Below are 19,147 nucleotides of genomic sequence, written 5' to 3' on the forward strand. Positions count from 1 at the left end.
CATTATGTTGAAGGTTGGTACTTTTATTTTATTACAATCCCACATCTTGTTAATATTTACTAGAGAACCAGATGTGTATTAACAGCTGGAAATGTCCCCAACAAATGCACTGTTCAGTCCTGTGTGTGTAATGTGTGGTTTAATCGACAGTGCCCAGCTGTTTTCTAAAAATGAAACTTTACTTGTGACCTGTTTGAACGATGCCTTGTCCTTTCTAAGGACCGGCTCTTGTCAGTTAGTGTTTGGTGTTGACGCTCTGCTCTGGTCTGTGTCCACAGCGGTGTATCTATTGTCGCAAGCGCTGCGCGGGGAAGCGGCAGGCGGGCGCTTGTATCCAGTGCTCCTGTGGCCGCTGTCCCACCTCCTTTCATGTGACGTGTGCCCATGCCGCGGGTGTAATCATGGAGCCTGATGATTGGCCATATGTCGTGTCAATCACCTGCCATAGACACCAGTCACGGAGTTCGTCAGCTGTAAGTTCTAGGACAGGTGCTGTGTTTAGTTTAAATGGACGTGGCAATATGTTTGAACCTATGTCATTTGTAAATATTAAGGATAATTGACTTTTGTATAGACACCTAATGGTCTGAAGTCTATATTTGAATGTTGGTTACATAAATAGAAGAATTAAAGGTTAATAGTGGTTTAGTGTAGGAATATAAATATGCATGTGGTTGAAATGTGTTCAGAAAAGTAAAATATGCTGATATAAAATGTATTTCTTCATTGTTCATGCTTGGAATTCAAGAAATATCTCTTCAAAAGTATTATTTGCTTTAACGGACCAGTCCACCCAAATCTCTGAAACAAATAGATTTTCTCGCTCGTGTTTGGTGACAGAAAAATCACACAAATTACTCAAAACCTAGACAAATAAAACCAAAACTATCTGCATGGATAGATGCCACTGGATGGAAGAGAATATGTTGTTGTTTTTTAATATTTGGGTAAGCAAACAAAAAATGAACAGTACTGTAGTGATGAGTCGTCAGATAAGTTTTAGTCTGAAATGATACTCTATTGATCGTCGTACAGTCATCTAATCGCCGCTCTCTGTTCTCTGTCTATACTAGAAGCAGCGAGCGTGCCAAGCGTCCATTGCACTGGGCCAGACGGTGATCTCCAAACACAAGAACCTGCGCTACTACAGCTCAAAGGTCACGCAGATCACCTCCCAGATGTTCTACGAGGTCATGTTTGATGACGGCTCCTTCTCCAACGATACCTACCCCGAGGATATAGTGGTGAGAGTATGTTTAATTACTGACACGCTCTGGAGGTCACCTCCCGGTTGTACGAGGTTGTATCAAATATTAAACCCTTGCTCATTTTGAAAAGCTTCCTCTCTTTTAAGGATTATTATTGGTTCTCTAAAGGTCACTGCATGAGAGATTAGCTATAAGCTTGTTTTAACATACTCTAAGCGTCTGCACAACCAGAGATCGAAAACCTCACTGCAATTAGAACGACGCAGATTTCTGAGAAGCCGCTTCAAATGAACATGTACGCATGTCAGCCGAGTTGTCATGGAAGCAGCCAATAATCACCGACACAACCGGGTCTCAATGAGTTAAAATTCATGGATTTGTTCAAGTAATTATGGTAATGGAGAAGTTTTACTCGGTGCATTTAACACTGTTAAAGAGAAGTAGCTGTGTCAGATGAAACCATACACCATTACCGCTGTTAGTGAGGACATTCCACTAATTCGCATTCAGGCTTGAACCTCAGCCTTAAACGACCTAGATGTACAGTATAGCCTTTAATTCATGCTTAAAAACCCTGAAATGCAACAATTACACTGAATTCTCTTTAACTGGAAACTGATGGCTTTGTGCCTTTTTTTTTAATACCAACGTAAATTAAGCAATACAAAACACCATTTGAGGGGGATCACCAACATACATTAAGCCAATGTTTCCTATAGTAATTCATGTTGTAGTTACATGATTTATCGCTCAGATTTGAATGTTAAAACCACATTTTTGGGTAAACTTCATGGGAAAATCTGTATTTCAGAGCCCTTTTATAAAGACTGCAAGCATTGTGGCTGTCCAATGTTGAAGCCTTTTCAAGAACGTATATGAGGCTGTATATAAGTAACAAATGTGCTTGCTGTATACATTAACAATATACACATAAATAAGGTGCTGAAATGATGGTGAGTTGGAAACACTCACAGCAGAAGTGTATGTACCAAATGTTTGTTTTCAGCTCAGCCAAGTGATTTGGCAGGAAGGCTTTATTGCTTTGTACTGAACAGCTGAAAGTCTGAAGTCCAACCATGACATTCAATTTTATTTAACATCAAACCACTTTCAAACTTTAAAAAACTAAAAAAAAAAATAATCTCACACAGATCATTATTCTCTTGTATTTTTAGAGCAGAGATTGTGTGAACTTGGGTCCTCCTGAAGTTGGGGAAGCTGTTCAAGTGAAATGGCCTGATGGGCTGTTCTACGGTGCTAAATACCTCGGATCCAACGTCTCATACATGTACCAGGTACACACACATGTACTGTGCTATAGACAAACATAATCATGACGTATGAGAGAGTGGGAGACACATGACCCAGTTTCAGATTCAATCCCGAATGTTAGATAACTCAGTTGTTGGTCAAAGTCCGCAGTAAACTTGATGAACTCCCTTAACGTCAGAATCATTGTGACTTCTATGACGTCGTTGCGGTCCCCAGGTCTTATTATGGAGAGGTGGAGGGCGAGAAACAGAAAGAGGACATCTGAGACAGATATTCAGGGAGGAGTGAAGATGATGGCAGGATTAAAACATGTATAGGATGCAAGCGCAGCTATTCAGACGCAGAGTGGAGGTGGACGGGTAGAGAAAAGAGAGTGAGACAGAGCGAGAAGAGGAGGATGAGAAAGAGGTGACAATCTGCATTATTCAAACTCACTGAAATATTCACTAAGCGAAGAGTCATGCGGTTTCCACTTAAAGCTTTATTTAGTTGAGCTGGGCGTCAACCATTAGTTATGCACACATGCATCTGTGACGCACACGCTCTGTCCGAGGTGGGTCACATTTTTGAAAAAGGCTGAACGGGAGCTTTCCTTTGTTAAAATAGTTTGAGGCGGTTTTACTTCAAGATGTACATCAAAATATTTGAAATTGTTGAAATTCAAGAAAATTCAGAAATGGCTTTTTCGTCAATCGTTTCATCATTTAGACTTTAAAGATTTTGATACTTTCAGAAGTTTTTGATTTAATTTATGATGAAATCGGCTTTTATACTTCACATAATAATGGTAGTATGTAGTAAGTAATGCACTTAGCAGAAAATCGTCAGAAATATACCTATATTCGACAGAGCCGAGTGGAAAGCCGCTTCAGAAACAGACCACAGAGCTTCCGTTGGTGTCTGAAACATTGGCTATTTAGCCTTTAAGTTGCTGTGGGTGGCAAATTGTAATAAACCGGATAAATGTGAATGAAGTCTATTTATTTTAAACCGCGTGGCTAACTGCTGAATATTTTCGTGTCCTCTCAGGTGGAGTTTGAAGACGGCTCTCAGGTGCTGGCAAAAAGAGAAGACGTCTATACTTTAGATGAAGACCTGCCTAAAAAGGTGAAACGTAGACTTGTAAGTATTAGACTTACTGGCCAACACATAAACTTTAAACCATAAGATTGGTATTTTAGTGGCGTAAAACAACAACAAAAATTCTCGTCACCTGGAAAGTTTCCTTATTTACTCATTTTTGTTTTCTTGTGTCTCGTTTTCTAGTCCACGGCCTCGAGCATGCGTTTCCAGGACGCCTTCTTCACCACGCAGGGGGAGAGGAAACGGCAGAGAACACCCAATTCACGCTTCCAGAAAGACTATGTGGCCCTGCCAGGCCTCCGTACAACTGCCAAAAGCACATGGGAGCATCGCAGCCACAAAGGGAAATGAAGTCATGGGAGAAGGATCATTGACAAACGGATGCACTGAATTAACAGTGGGCGTAGAGGGGAGGTTGTTTGTGCGACTGTGTGTGTGTGTGTGAGTGAGTACTTCCATCTTAACCATTGCCCACTCACCTTCCCCTGTGAACAGATCAGAGGAAATGATTTAAGGGAGTGGGTGATTCGGGGTTGGATGGATGTTGACTGGCGTGTGCTTGTTCATTATATACATCAGCAATTGGTGATTGGCTGTTGCGACAGGCTGGAGAAGATTTGATTGGACAGCTGGACTTCTGGATAGAAAGGCTTAACGGAGGGCATTGCTGCCTCGGTTGCCTCGTGCTTTCACATCTGTCAGGGAAAACAAACGTGACTTACATTTGTCACATCACCCTTTTTGAAATAAACAAACTTTTTTTCTTTGTACATGAAAAATTCACAGGTGAGATTTTTTCTAAATAGCTTACCTACGGTAGCTTTTGTTCGTTTGGGGTGGGGGGGTCTGTTATTTCCAGTTTTGATTTGAATATTTATGCACTTTTGCTTGTAGTATTTTCCTCATGTCTTACTGTTTCTCCCCGCATGTTAAACATCGTCTCCTAACTGCTTCTGCTGGGCCGAGTCCAATTACACTTCAATGGCTTCCTCTCTGCATTAATTTAATCCATACGGACAAAAATATATGAAGGGTGTAATTTCAGAGTGAAAATGAATCTCTGCTGAATTAAAAAGAAAAGAAGAATTGACCACACGTTAATCTCATCCTTTTGTGAAAGATTCAGACAGGAAGCCTTTGTGTCTCGGACTCGGAGCCCAATTAACGTGAAATGCTACTGTTGCTCTGTTGAATGAAACACATTGTTGAAATTATTTAAAATTTGTATTTATTTTTTGGCTTGCTATAGTTAAACTATTGCTAACTGCTGTAAGGAAAACAATAAAAAATTACATATGTTTTTTTTATTACATCATCAGTTTTTCTTAACTCAGGTTGGTGAGAGTGAAATTGTTCATTTCAGGTGGAGAGGAAGAGATGGTTTATGAGACTCAAGTCATATTTACTTGGACTAGTCAAATCTTTAAACTCCAAATTGAGTCTCAAGTCATTAATTTCTAATAAGACGGTACAGACCACGTGCACTGTCTGTAACGGGGAATGTATGATCTACCCAGACTACAGAGTGAGGATGAAGAGTGTAGCATTGCAGAGATGTGGCTGAATGAACTTACTGAGGACAGCTGAAGACAGACAGATGCGGGGACCACAGAGGGGGAACCACACACAGCAGAGGACCACAGGCTGGAGTCGAAACCGGGTCGCTGCAGGAAGGACTCGGCTCATTGAAGAATTTCCCCGCTGTGGGATCAATCAATAAAGTCGATCAGAAGTCAAGTTAAAAACGGTCAAAATAGTGACTCAAGTCCAAATTTCTTAATATTGGAGCAATTTAAATTATGAGACGAAATGTAATGTTTGATTATCTTGGAGAAGAAAGAAAAAGTTAATCTCATGAACATTTACAGACATACACTAACTCCTTAATAACGACAATGAACCACCTTACCGGCATTTACACATGAATGGCTGCCTCGTGCTGAAGGATGCAGCGGACCCAGCTTCAAGGCTTCAAAAATGTTTGTAGTCTGTGGAAACTACGTCACAGCATGCTTCAGATCGCTCTTTGTGATGCTGCAGAAAAACATGATGAAAATGGCAAACAAAAACAACGTGAGCATGGACATGAGGTACAAGCAGCTTCAGTCTTTTCTGGTCTTCAGGTGGCTCATACATGACATTTACTTGAAGATGCCCAATAAACAGGTTTGTTTAACATTGTGGTCGACTTCAGCATGAGACGCTTTGTTGTGCATCACCCACAACATATATCACCTAGAGTGGGACCTGTGGACACCACAGTAGATATAATAGACTCATTTGGAGGTAACAAAAACATAACAAAGCTTATTTTCAGGTTATTATACACTCATGAAAACATACACATTATACTGTGTAAACAGAGCATCCTAAATCTGACACACTGGACCTTTAAAACATTTAAAACACCCATTAAACGACAGCATCGCTGCATCGCCACAGGAGCCTCATAATAAAAAAAGATTTGGCCCAGAAAGCCAAATGCAGAAGCTTCTGACTGTAAAAGCCCAAGTGAGTCTTTAGAGCATCCCACACAGTCTAATAGAGGAAATCTTGAAGTGGTGGGAATTGAGCTGATGACACAGCTCATGGCAAATGCAACAGAGCTTCAGAAGGCCGCGACGAAGAGGAAGAAGAATGATCTCAAGCGTTCTGCCCTGCAGGACGCTCTCCCTCCCTCTCTCTCTCTAGCCTGGCAGAGACGTTGGGAGATAATTTGCAGTGCCTTTACAATAACAAGTCAGACATGAATGAGCAAGGCCCCTTTCAGCTGCATCTCTCCACTCAGCCTCAATCTGTTTCCCAATGTGGATTTAACAAGACTGAAAAGTTTAGAGCGATGCAGGAAACCCTGTGAGGCTGGAGTGCTCATTACACAGCCAAAAAGAGTTCTGGATGATGCTGGAGTAAAAACACAAACAGGCAGAGGTAATGTTGATGTTGCCGGGAGAGAAAATGTAAATTGTGGCCTGAGGGGTCTCAAACAAACGCTATCTTTTTGTACATTTGCCACGTTTGGACATCTTCGACTCAGCTCAACACTGTCACTGACATTTTCACAAAGCCCAAACAAACCATGGAGGGAAATCCCCGCGAGGCTCACTCGCTCGCTTCTTCGTCTTCAATCAAAAAGGATTTCCGTAGGTGAGATGGCTCACAGGGGCTCCACCCACACAGGAAGCAAACCAGGTCAGGTGGAGGAGATTGAAGTGAGGGGGTGTTTTTCCACAACTGCTATTTAGCCAGCTGTACTTAGGCTCTGTTGTCCTTTTATTAGAAGCACTATCATTAGGGTGCTATCATTTAGGGCGACTGTAGATTGTTATTCAACACACAGCTGAAACTCAACACAAAGTATCAGCAGTAAAAGTTCTGATGTTATGCAAGGAAACAGTCCCTGTCAATGTTTCACTGTTACATATGCGATAATGAGTGTTTCATACTGCTGTAAATATATATCATTTTAACTGCTTTATATACTGTTTTAGTCTACAGTAATAATTAGAACAGGTGAGTTCTATAGTAATTCACCCTCATGAACGGGGAAATTAGCTACCAGGCTGTAAACATGTTTATTTCTGCTGTGAAGTTGGACATTTGGACATGGGGACTTATGGAGACTGACTCAGTTCTGGAGCCAGTCTCAAGTGGACATTAGAGGAACTTTTTATGGTACTTTACTTCACAGCCATCAGAGGTTGACACTTTAATGTATGACCATAACTTCATACATTCATATATAACATAAGTTTGACACCTGACACAAAATATGGTTTGTTACTATTGGGAAGTCGTCCTTGGAAACTGTTTGGAAAAGACATCATACCTGCTCTAAATAAAATAGTTAATGGATTATCACGGCATTTTATCATGCCAGTTCCTTGCATTGGAGGTGAACTGGTGGGGGTACAGTACAATGTAAAAATGAGGATGTGTTACATTAACCAATATTTAGGGCATATGACTATGATTAGGATGCAATCGTTCGTTTTATTATTTTCATAGCTATACTGTTATTTGTAACACACCCATGCATTCGTACTTACAGCGAGCTATAACCCTTATTTTACAGCATGAACTATTCAACAAGAATATCAAACAACAAAAGGTGAATACAACAACTAAAATATTTATTGCAGAACGCAGTGATATACACATTAAAATGTCCTCTTGACCCCCAAAAGATAAACACTTTATACCTGGGATTTTATAATCAGTTTATGTACCATAACTTTGACACCTGTTGGAGCTCATTAGTAAACATTATCTGTACTCAGTCCAAACCAAATATCCAGCGGTGAGCTGCGTGATGGAGAAAACCTTCCTCAAAATGTCCATGTGTCCAACTGGCACCCAACCAAGTCAGCATCAGAACACCACCAAACACTAATTTCTGCTAATTTTTGTCATAATTGACAAGTATTAATATGCAATAACAGGCTACATTTGACAAAATGTATTTACAAAATAAATTCTTCCAATGATGCAGTATAACATATCGCAACCAGCAAAACACAGCAGTTTGTTCTTTGTTAACGTGAATCAATAACATTACTAAATAATGCAAGCTACTAGTTTATAATACAGTATATAAATAGGTGAATAAAGTAAATATCAAAGTTATTATAGGCCATATTTTAACAAATTAATTACATGTGTTCTGTTTGTCTCTCCTCCAAGGAGTCCTTAGGCTGAAGAAGGTTTATTAACTTAAATGCCCATATCTTTTCATTTCTAAAGTGTCCATACTCACTCATAAACTCAGGTGAAAATGGGTTTTTCCAGCAGGCACTCGGTGTCTCTCCTCTGGGCTAGCAACAGTCGACAGGTCGGTATGAAAACAAGTTAAAAACACGGTGATATACGCTGGTGTAAAAGTATTAGAGCTTAACATCATGATAACATTAATTTAGACAACGTACTAAACTTACAAACGGCGGTTAACGTCTGTTTAAATTTCGAATTTTCCCGCCGATTTTTCTAACCGTCCGTTTGTCAGTTGTCCTCGCGCTTTACTGGCCCCGCCCCCTAGAACGCTCATCTCCGGCGCTGATTGGCTAACGACAAACTGACACCTGGTCACCCCACGCAAAGCCGAAACAAGGACGTGAGAGGTTCAAGGGCGCCTCCAAGCAGAGGACGTTTCAGTGTGGTGATTTAACCAGGCCACGTTTAAACTAACACTCGGTAGAAACAGAATAGTTTTTGCGATTTAGCGACCCCCAGTTCCAGAGCGAGTCGACAACTCTGCTAACAGCCAAACCTCAAACAAGTGCAAAACACAAGACATGGGGACGAAAAGTGTCTATCGTGACATTTCTCTTTTCTAACCTAATTTTATCAATTATTACAGCAAATATATAATTAAATAGCCTGCAGCGATTGTATTAGTGTTGTCTTGTCACTATGCACACTCTTAAGTTTATATAAGTGAAAATAAAGAAGAATAAAAAAGAGATTTTTTGCGGCGCTTTACGTGGTTCTTTGATTCTCACGCGGGTTTGCGACATGCTTTACGTTACTCAACTCATGAGTGCTGAACGATGGACGCGCAACGGGCTGAAGTTTCATTCAAGAAAGTGGTAAAACAGCGGGAGCAAATTGTAAAAAAGAAAAACTATAGCCAGCCGAAGATAAAGCAGTCTTTCGTGATGAGAAAACGTCCCAGCGCCATAAACGAATCACAGGCGCCATCTTGCGTTACATTTGTAAAGGCTTGGCTCCCGTGTATGTAGTTGAGAAGTTTTTGAGACCTCGTCAAAGTCCTTGATCCGAGGTACGTTATGCCCGGTCGTGATATAAATATATATCGTATATAAAAATATATCGTAATAATCCACATTGTGATATATGATTCACATGTTCATAGAAGCTGCTATGCCTGGCTCCTGTTCTGGCACAACATCAGCTTCACTCCCCATCAGCATTGCCCCGCACCCCACACCTAAAAACCTCCTCTTCCTGGAGGCCTGTGGAACAAACAGGCTTTTTTGGGGTTTATATATGTTAAAAGTATACTTAGTTAGAGCGGTTAAAAAACAAACATGGTCCTTTAAAACAATGCGAATACAATCCTTGTCCTAATTTTATCCTCATACAACTTCACAAGTCATTGTTTGGAGCGGGTTTTTGTAGCATAAAAACAGCAATGTAAAAAAATCACCCAAAATGACAGCAGCAGCAATTATTTCACTTGAGTTTATTTGTAACAAATGAAACTTGTGTCGACAGAGAACAGAAATCCATACAGACCTGTTTTTCAGTTTTCACACGCTCCGAGAACCAATGTAAGAAAATAAAAAGCACTTGTTGACCCGGAGCAGAAAACAGAACAAAACCAAAAAAAAAAAAAAAAAAAGAAGTTTACATTTACAGACCAATTGGAGGTAACTGATCCAAGTAACACACCATATTTTCGTTTTTATACAATTTATAAACTCCAGTTTTATCCATCTACATGATACATCGGGGGTAAAATAGAACACTTTTTTTCGTGAAACTTCTTCTTTTGTGGTACGACAAATCCACAATGTGATGTATTGCACATACTGCTGTGCCATAAACTGTGATTTCAGGTGCATCCTTTTATTATATCACTCTGTATATCTGATAGATTTTTTACTCACTCTTAATCATTTTATTTATTCATTTATTTATGCATTTCAATTACTCTCTGTGTTCTGTGTTATTTACATATACACAACCATGTGAACGTTAACAGGGTCCAACTTTACTGAGTTCAAGTAAAACTCCTTTTTGGGGGGGGCGGGGTGGGGGCTTATCAGAGATAATAGGATACTAGTATTAGTGCATAGTACAAAGAGAGAAAGTGCAAGTCTTCCCATAACAGGTGCGACCAAAGGGGCATCTCAAAAGTGGTACCATGCATACAAAAAACGACAACAGGGTTACTGTAAGATGGTGGAAAACTGTCGATCCCTTAGACGGTCAAGCGTTAATGGAGGTACAAAATAAAAAAACAAATGACGCTGTAGGTTCTGTGTCGTTTGGAGACGTAGCACCTGAACTTCTCAGAGACTTTGTCTGTAAAGGAAAAAAAATATTATAACTGTAGACATCAGAACGAGGAACACAGATGAGCAGTTTGACTGATTCTAGGTGGCTTCAGGTGGGATACGATGAGCGTATCTGCGTATGTGGTTTTGATATTTTAGCTTTTTTGTCCGAAGTGACAAAGATAGCCACTGTTGTCCAGCTTTATATAGATTTTCTACATAGCTGAGTAAGTATGACTTGTCCGAGCCAGCTCACAGTCGGTGCCAAAGTCGCCGTAGTGTGGCCAGAATTTCATGGCAGGCAAACTGAAGTCTGAATGAAAGAGTATATATACACAAAGCTTGTGCAAGTGTCCCAGGAAAAAAAACAAAAAAAGAAGACGGAAAGCTGTCGACATACAACTTTTTTCTGTCAGATCATGCTGCTACTGTATAACCTTCTGAAACCACGTTTTTGTCTGTAGTTGAGATGTTTTTTGATTAAAAGAGATATGATGACGTTTTTGCTAGGTTGAAATTAATGAGTACAACTTATCCAGCCTACACCGAGCCTTCCATACAAAATTTCACAGCCAAAAACAGAACCTACAAGACACTTTCACATACTGTTAACATAACAAAAATCATATACACAAACATTCAGTACACATACGTACAAGCATACATACATAAAATACACAAAAAACCCTTTAAAGTAACTTTATCAAAATAGGCGTGTAATATAAGGCACTATAAATCTAAAATCAAAATACTTATTAGATGCTGTTTGAAATATGAGTTCGATCATTCGTCGGTTTGCCGTGACACACACAAGGATGACATCACCTACGGGAGTTGTGACGTGATAAAAGATCTACTTCCTAAAAAGGTTTCAGAGGCTCGCTTCGCTCTGTTTGGACACGTTAAAAACGGTGGCGGAGGCCGTGGTGAGAACCATATCGACACATCCTTGTGTCTGGAAAACGATGCACCATCATCAATATCATCGTCATATCATGGCATATAACTGCAGTTAGTGACTTGACACAAAAATATATAATACATCTACTTATTGCACACTGAATCAGACAGAGAGAAAAGTCATAGGTGAGCATTCCAGTGAGAAAATTCTTCCTTCCCCGACTCCCTCCCCCCCAAAATCCATCCCACCCTGTGTTTTTTCTGCATCCCTTTCTCGCTCCCTGCTTGAGAAATCTTTGTGAAGCTTATTTGGACACATAAATATATTTATTTTTTCATATTTTGCTTTCTGTGCATACTCTCTGGTAGTGTTTTATCTGGCTTTCTCTCAACCTGCACACAGAACAACTTGGCAAGATGATTCTTCGTGGTAAGCAGCAGGGGTGAATACTCTACCTCCGTGGGGGCCCCTGGGAATTCAAAAAATGGCCGTCCTCTTTTGACACCACAGGCCAGATTGAAATGAAGTCGAGAGTCCTGTGTGCATGCGAAACTTGTCTGTGTGTGTGTGTGTGGGTAGAGGATACAGAGTGACACTCAATGGTGGGAATTTTTTTCATAGAATTGTGAACATTTTTCCACACTAGATTTGATTGTACACTTTAAAACAGTACTGTATCACTTCTTAAAAAATCGCTACAGCTCATTGGATTACAGAGAAATAAAATAAAATAAAATACAACTTTGCCTTTGTATGGTCAGTGGGGACAAAGTCATGAATCTAAAAACAATAAACAGAAAACGTGCCACAAGGAATACCCAGTTTTTAAAAAACAAGATAGTCACATATCTATATCTTTCTAAAAAACTAAATTAATGTTTTTTTACTTTGTGGTATGCATTTTAAACCTCTCAAATTTCCCTTATCTTAAATCGTGAAGCATAAGGTTGAACTGGTGGTTTTATTACTGTATGGTAGAAATATCTTCTTTTTCATTCACAGGAAACGAGAGTCTGTTTCCAAAATAAAACAGGAAAAAAAACACTTCTTCTTGGTGTGGTCTTTTTTCTTTTCTTTTTTTGGGATGTGTGTTCTTTGTCTTTTTAATACTGTGTGCTCTGTGTTTTCAGTCTCCTGTTGGCAATTCTCTGGTGCTCAAAAAGTCCCAGTTCTTTCAGTCCGTGAGGCTTCTTCCATAAGATGGATTTGTAGACTCCTTCCTCGAGATAGAAAAAATCTAAATTTCCTGTGACAGCTAAATACTGTAGCCGGGTCCTGTATTTAGGTTGGTGATGCTACACTGGTGGTGGACGAGGTGAGAGTTCCACACCCAAACAATGTAAAGCAATCTGGGTGCTCATAAAAGCACTGAAACGAATAAAAAAATCAATATCTGATCAAGTATTCTGATTGGAACAGTGGTTGAAGTTGCTTCTTCAGACTGACCAATGGGTGTGTTTGGGCTGAGGGTGGAAGGAAACACCCTTGTCAAGCAGGTTGCTATGGCTCAGTTAGAGGTGCTGTTTCTGGGTACGGGATAAGCCGATGGTCCCCCCTTCACTCTGCATGTGGCGGCAAAGAAAATCTTCAAAGTCACATCGCGGCCTGGTGCATTAATTCAGGCCGCACGTGACCTAAGAGAAGTGCACTAGGTGGAGATGTGGCATGAGAGACGGCCACTGGGTTTATGTTGCATAGTGATCAAAGCTTCCCAGATACTCCAGACTGGCCCGGTAGCAGAACTGGTACTGGTCCTGGAGGGAGGCAGAAACATATCAAATCAGTGACAGGAAAGACAGAAAATGAACAAGTGTTAGAGAAAACAGCATGAACTCGATTGGAGACAGAATAATAACAGCGGGAACGCTCACCTCTGTCTGAACGGTGGCGGGCCTCTGGGTGCGCAGCATCTTGACAGTCTGGAAGATGTCCACCACTCCTTCGTACCTCATCCTCTCCAGCACGATGCTGAGGGTGATGAACACGCCGGTCCTTCCTACTCCAGCACTGTTGGCGGACAGGTGGAAACATATTTAGAGCTGGATGTATTTCGAACTGCAGTCATGTATAACAAACATACAGTGGTGCTCATGCTATTGGCATTTTTTTGGACTAACTATGACTCATCATGGAGAAAACTTTTCTTTTATTTAGGGACAGTGGTCAGATGAAGCCATTTTTGTCACAAAATTGTGGGTGCCCTTTTTAAATCATAATGACCCAATCAAAAGTTGTCATACCCTTGAATATTTGGCCTGATAACATCCATAAAAGCTGACACAAACAGGTTAAAATGACCATTAAAGGCAAGTTTCCACACCTGTTTTAGTATTAGTGTTTCCTTGGCTCTTGGGAGACATGCTCATTTCATCCAGTCTGCACTGATTTTTCTGGATACCGAGCCGAGGTTCTGGAGCGACCATCGCGGTCTCCTGACCTCAGTATCAATGAGTCATTTTAGGGGATCTCAAACGTGCAGTTCATGCAAGGCAACCCAAGAATTTACAGAACCTAGAGGCTTTTTGCCAAGAAAAATGGGAAGCTTTATCGCCTGAGAACCTAATTTCTGGCTCATGACTGGAGCTAAAGAGACTCTCCACCCTCAGACCTGGTCTCCAAACCTAACCCTACAGTTTGCCTTTCATTCACCCGTTCACACACATTCACACACCAACTTTAGCAAGCTCAAGGACACCTTGACATTTGGACAGAAGGAAGAACTGAACAACTAACTCTGCAATCAGAGGACTCTGAGGACTCTACCTGCTGAGCCATAGCTGCCCCAGTACAATTTATTGTAGATGGTCATGCGGCTGTGTTTGGCGTACAACTGAAAATTGCTTCAAGTGCACAGTGTTTGAAGTGGAAAACCAACATAATGTGTCTTTGTAAAGCATTGAGCAATGCCAAGTCTCTAATATCTGAGCTTCACTGGAGGGATGACAACCAAAATTTGAAAAAATATTCCATCTTTTGGTGTTTTAATGGTCGTGGCACTGCCTAACATGTCAGTCAAAAAGTTATTTGAGATCCATTTCTCCACTTTATTTATTGACATATGATGTTCACCATGTCTTAAAATATCAAGATGTTAGTGGAAAGAATGAGTCTTACCTGCAGTGCACAGTAATTGGCCCGTCCTGGCCAAACTGTTCTTTAGTTTTGTGCACCTGGCCAATAAAATCGATGAATCCCTCTCCTGACTTTGGCACTCCTTGCTCTGGCCAGTCAGTGAACTGGAACTGACGAACTGTCCGCGACTGGCCGTCCTGGAGGAAGAGAATGTTTCCTTTTATTATCTCTAATTACAGACATAATGTTAAGACAGGACTAATGATACCCTTTTACGCTCCCACACATACTGATGACTCACCCTGGCATCGGTGACTTTGAACTCTCGGAGGATGTACTGGGGCATGTTGTACTCAGCCATGGGATCCACCACGAAGTACTGGTACCTGGCTGAGCGCTCTGCAGGCCAGTACTGGTGACACTTCTCCTGCAGGAGGACGGCAAAGAGGCTTGTGTTCAGAGTTTTACATCACGTCTGAGGGAGATTTGGCGTTTGACAAGAACAATTTCTGACTACTTTGTCATGAAAATGTCTGCTTGACTTCTGAAATTCATTATTCACTCGATGATAGTGTGGTGCCAGATGAGATATGATGTCCATAAGATAAAACTCACGCCTCTATGCCTCTCGTTCTCACTCTGTCACTGTGTTGCTTGCAATTTCAATGCGTTATCTGCTGCTTTTAATAGTTAAGACTCATCATTTTCAATTTCTTTTACAGATATTCTCCAAAAATAGCTTCATATTTCACTTTTTTTTTTCTTCACACGCATAAAAAAAGTGCTGCAGCAGTTTCCTGCTTATGACAGCTCTCAGTAAACGGCTCTTCTCCTGGTGAGGACAGCTCAGAATATGAAGTTGAGAGAAGAATTGGGGAACAAATGTGAAAGAGCTGCTGCTCATGCTGCAGTTCAGGCAGTCTGCAGTTTGGGTGGGCTGCTATGATTTTATCGTCTCTTTGTCGAGATTCTCCTTCAGGGTCTTTACACCATTTTATTAAATAATTTCTCTGTAATTTTTGGCACAAGATTAAGGATATAGACCTCAGTGATGTGTCTCAATTGGATTACTTCCATTATTACGCTTCTTCCCAACGTAGTGAGCTAATCTGAGTACAGCCGCACAATGACTGCTTCTTCTTGCAACCATGCAGAGCATTAGCTCCAACATTTGACCGCCATAACAAAAATATAAAACATATGTTACACTTGCATTTGTCTATTGCTGTATTTACTGCAACCACTTTAGCTCCAGCAGTTTCCACGGCTGCCATTTCCACAATGCCAGTGGTTCCTCTCCTACCACTACATAGCCAAAAGTGTCCAACGCTCCACACTTAACCTTTTGACCGAGTGCACCATAGCCACTCTCAGTACACTGTATTTTACTATAAGTGACAGTGTGAACACACTTATGCACTCAAAATAGACAGTCTAAATATGGAAGTATGCAAATTGAGACACAGCACAGTCACCAATACTAACATGTACCCTCCACTTGACATTAGTGTGTTAGTATTTGGATCCGTACCCGTCCCATTTCTCTCAGTTTGGTTAGCATGACAACTATAGTGGAGTTGTGTTCCCACAGCATCCTCCAGTAGTCCTCTGTGGTCTCAGCCAGCGGGCCTTGGGTTGCTATGTAGGCCTTCTGCTGCCTGCAAACACAACACACGAATTAAATACTGTCTATATCTAGAAATATGGTCTATATACAGTAACTGAAGCTAAAACTAAATGCTGAAAAGAAAACATAGAGAATAATAGTTCAGGTAACTTCTTTCTGACCTGTATCCATCAATGAAGCTGGCGTTGATGTAGTCAGATCCTTCCACTCCTCTGATTGGCTGCAGACACACGCGTGTGGTCTCGTAGGGCATGATGTTCACCAGCCGGTTCTTGAACTTGTTGCATGGCAGGTTGGCACTCACGAACCGTGATGTGTGGGCCTTGGCACTGGCCAGACGCTGAAACAACAAAACAAAAACAAAACAAAAAAAGAATATTTCATGACCAAAGTTTGACAGATCCTTCGATTCGAACTTGAGAAGTGGTGTTGGTGAACACAAAGAAAAAGAGGGATAGAGAGAGAGGAGGATGGGGGAGTAATGGAAACAAGGAAGGAGGGAAAATAAAGAGTGAGTTCAGACAAATTCAAGGACCTCTTTCAAATGTATTTAGCACAAGCCTTGGTTTTCCTCTGGCATAGTGGACAACTGAAATTAGAAAATCAGCTTGACTCGGCAGGCCTGAGGATATTTAGTCAGACATCTTCAATTGAATAAACAAAGGAGGGTTGATAGAAGGGGGACGAGGGCAGCGGTAGGGAATGGGAGAGGGAATATAATACGATGAACGAGAGGAGGAAGAAGAAAATCAAGAGTCGGGGGGCAGGAAACCACAAGGCCCCACACTGTCTCAACGCACATATGTGAACCACAGTTGATCCTGCAACCAGCAACAAAAATAAAAAAGAACACACACATTCATATGAATTCGTGCAGACAGGCAGACGTGAGCACATGGCGTACACTCGCTCTCTCTCTCTGTATCCCGTGCACACTCGACCATTGGATGACACGGCTTTAAAACGAAAGACAGAACAACAGAGAACAGGCGGAGGGAAACCGCAGGCTCGAAAAAAAGGGGGGAAAACAATGGGGTCTCACGAACTGAGCCTCGACCAAACGGTGGCTACCGGAGCGCTGTGTGAGAAACAGCAGAGTACCTTATTTTCTTACAGACAGACCGAGCTGGAAAATCCCACACTAACCACGAGTTCATCAGTTCATTTGGCGACTCTGAACCCAAGTTTCCAGCGCCAGCCATTGTAATTCTTCATGTCATTTGGTTTGAATTTGATCCGGTCTTATCAATAAGAGTCTGGCACACGCAGTACACATTTTGCTGCTTTGATAGGTGCCATTATTTGCCCATGTGGTTGGTTGGATAAAATCATGCCCCTGTTGGAAACCTCTTTAAAACTCCAACCAATGGTAGGAAACAAAAACAGTGTTTCTTAATAGAGTGTTGGATTACCAAAAGCTGCCAGAAACGGGCTTTGTTTCTCTTTTCTCACGCACATGCTTCAACTTTCTGCGATTCTGTTGATTTATTCAAAGGTATGCCACGCCGCTCCTCCGTAAGAAATTCCATCCTTTTTTTGGTGTGTTTTGTTGATGAAGGTGGAAAGTGCCCTTTCTGTCCTATTAAGTGTTGGAGTGAGATGAAAATCTGGTGACTGGGACAACCCCTGGCATATGTTTTACATCAAATAAAAGGCTGAGCAAACAGTTGAGTGAGCGTTCGGTTCATTGTCATTCTGAGGAGAGCGCTGCCATTAGGATAGGAATGCCAGAGCATAGGATGAAGGAGATTGCTTAGAGTGGCTTTGTGTTTACTTTGCCCTCTGAGCGTCTGGGCAGACATAAACCATTCCAGGAACAATTTAAGCCACCTGCTTTCAATATATACCTGTATGGCTAAAACTGATTCTCTTTTCACACCAGCTAAACCAGACAGGGTCTGCTGAGAGCTCGTCTGGAAAGAGGTAAATATCACAGCAACAAACAAAAAAGAAAAATACCTAGAAGAAAAGGAAAATAAGACTTCTCAAAAACACTCTGAATCCCTTACGTATTCACTCTACTTGCTCGTGTACTGATGCAAAAGGTTCGGCGTTGTTCTCACTTTGAATTCTGATGAGCTCTCTAAATGTTTGAAAAAACGTCCATATGACCTTTCCCCAAGGTTGTATTATAAACTTCAACTTTCTGGCCTGCATTATCTGATATTTCTGTTCATGCCCATCAAACTTCCAAAACCTATGATGCTTTCTAAAACCCTCTGTAGAACTCTCTTAGCTTTGATTCAAAAGGTGCAATCCCATAATCTCCTCTCAAATCCAACCATCCATCACAAGTATATGAAACTCTCAGAGGGGGCACCGCTAACAGCCCTGGGAAAGATGCTCAGTGACTATCAAGGTCAGGAATTCAAGGAAGATTCAATTCAAGAAGCTGTGTTGGAGAGAACCGTCTTTCACTGCTACTAAGCAAATTTTGGAGGTCCAAAAGCTGTTTCCAGAGTCAGAAATTTAATCTGAACCTCAACTTTGAAGTCAACATGGATGAGAAGCACCGGAGACGCAATGTTCACCGTTGGCAACGTTGTTCTTGAAAGCCTTTATTCAGCCTTTATTGTCTTTCTTGTTCATTTTCATTGGCCGTTTTATTTTATGATGCAGTCTCGATTTTGTAAGTTCGAGAAGTAAAAGTCTGGGATCCTTAACCGACCTATTTTTTTCTCTCTCTGTTCTTTTGTTCTCAAACTGAACTCGTGCCACTGAACATAATAACACATCACGGATGAAGAGTTCAACGTTTTGGGAAATACCCTTATTCTCTTTCTTGCCTGGAGTTCAGCATGAAGCTGGTGCCAGAAGACGATTATCTTAGCTAAACACTGAGACTGAAAAACAGGAAGAACACAGCTAGCCTGGCTCTGTCACAGTAAATAAATCTGCCTATCAGCTCCTTTAAACCTCACTAATTAACACGTTACACAGGAGCCTCCGTGCTGTTCATGTGCAGGAC

The 19,147-nt window shown here is 41.1% G+C and overlaps 3 protein-coding genes across 24 annotated transcripts in view; 1 reads left to right on the forward strand and 2 right to left on the reverse strand.

The window, feature by feature from the left end:
- The window catches only part of kdm4c (lysine (K)-specific demethylase 4C), a 30,808-nt gene extending 25,935 nt beyond the window's left edge, over positions 1-4,873 (forward strand). For 3 of the 7 annotated variants that reach the window (XM_027283319.1, XM_027283322.1, XM_027283320.1), the window contains exons 18-22: positions 279-473; positions 1,074-1,244; positions 2,384-2,503; positions 3,510-3,602; positions 3,747-4,873. In XM_027283319.1, the coding sequence (XP_027139120.1) occupies positions 279-473; positions 1,074-1,244; positions 2,384-2,503; positions 3,510-3,602; positions 3,747-3,914 (747 nt within the window). In that variant the 3' untranslated portion in view covers positions 3,915-4,873. The remainder of the gene's footprint in view (positions 1-278; positions 474-1,073; positions 1,245-2,383; positions 2,504-3,509; positions 3,603-3,746) is intronic. The other 4 variants (XM_027283323.1, XM_027283321.1, XM_027283324.1 and 1 more) reach the window with 4 other exon arrangements.
- Positions 1-8,566, reverse strand: part of ecpas (Ecm29 proteasome adaptor and scaffold) — a 51,549-nt gene extending 42,983 nt beyond the window's left edge. Inside the window, exons 1-4 of one of the 4 annotated variants that reach the window (XM_027283315.1) lie at positions 8,495-8,564; positions 8,317-8,374; positions 5,473-5,597; positions 5,138-5,264 (exon numbers count right to left, since the gene is read on the reverse strand). In XM_027283315.1, coding sequence (XP_027139116.1) covers positions 5,138-5,264; positions 5,473-5,478 — 133 coding nt within the window. In that variant the 5' untranslated portion in view covers positions 5,479-5,597; positions 8,317-8,374; positions 8,495-8,564. Of the gene's footprint in view, positions 1-5,137; positions 5,265-5,472; positions 5,598-8,316 lie in introns of those variants that run through there. The other 3 variants (XM_027283316.1, XM_027283314.1, XM_027283318.1) reach the window with 3 other exon arrangements.
- Positions 8,567-9,745: 1,179 nt separating this feature from the next.
- ptprdb (protein tyrosine phosphatase receptor type Db) overlaps positions 9,746-19,147 on the reverse strand; it is a 109,213-nt gene continuing 99,811 nt past the window's right edge. For all 13 annotated transcript variants that reach the window (XM_027283029.1, XM_027283021.1, XM_027283027.1 and 10 more), the window contains 6 exons: positions 16,341-16,519; positions 16,084-16,210; positions 14,854-14,979; positions 14,595-14,749; positions 13,352-13,487; positions 9,746-13,234 (listed from right to left, as the gene is read on the reverse strand). In XM_027283029.1, coding sequence (XP_027138830.1) covers positions 13,166-13,234; positions 13,352-13,487; positions 14,595-14,749; positions 14,854-14,979; positions 16,084-16,210; positions 16,341-16,519 — 792 coding nt within the window. In that variant the 3' untranslated portion in view covers positions 9,746-13,165. The remainder of the gene's footprint in view (positions 13,235-13,351; positions 13,488-14,594; positions 14,750-14,853; positions 14,980-16,083; positions 16,211-16,340; positions 16,520-19,147) is intronic.

This window comes from Larimichthys crocea, chromosome X (assembly GCF_000972845.2).
Source record: "Larimichthys crocea isolate SSNF chromosome X, L_crocea_2.0, whole genome shotgun sequence".
Taxonomy (NCBI): Eukaryota; Metazoa; Chordata; class Actinopteri; family Sciaenidae; genus Larimichthys; species Larimichthys crocea.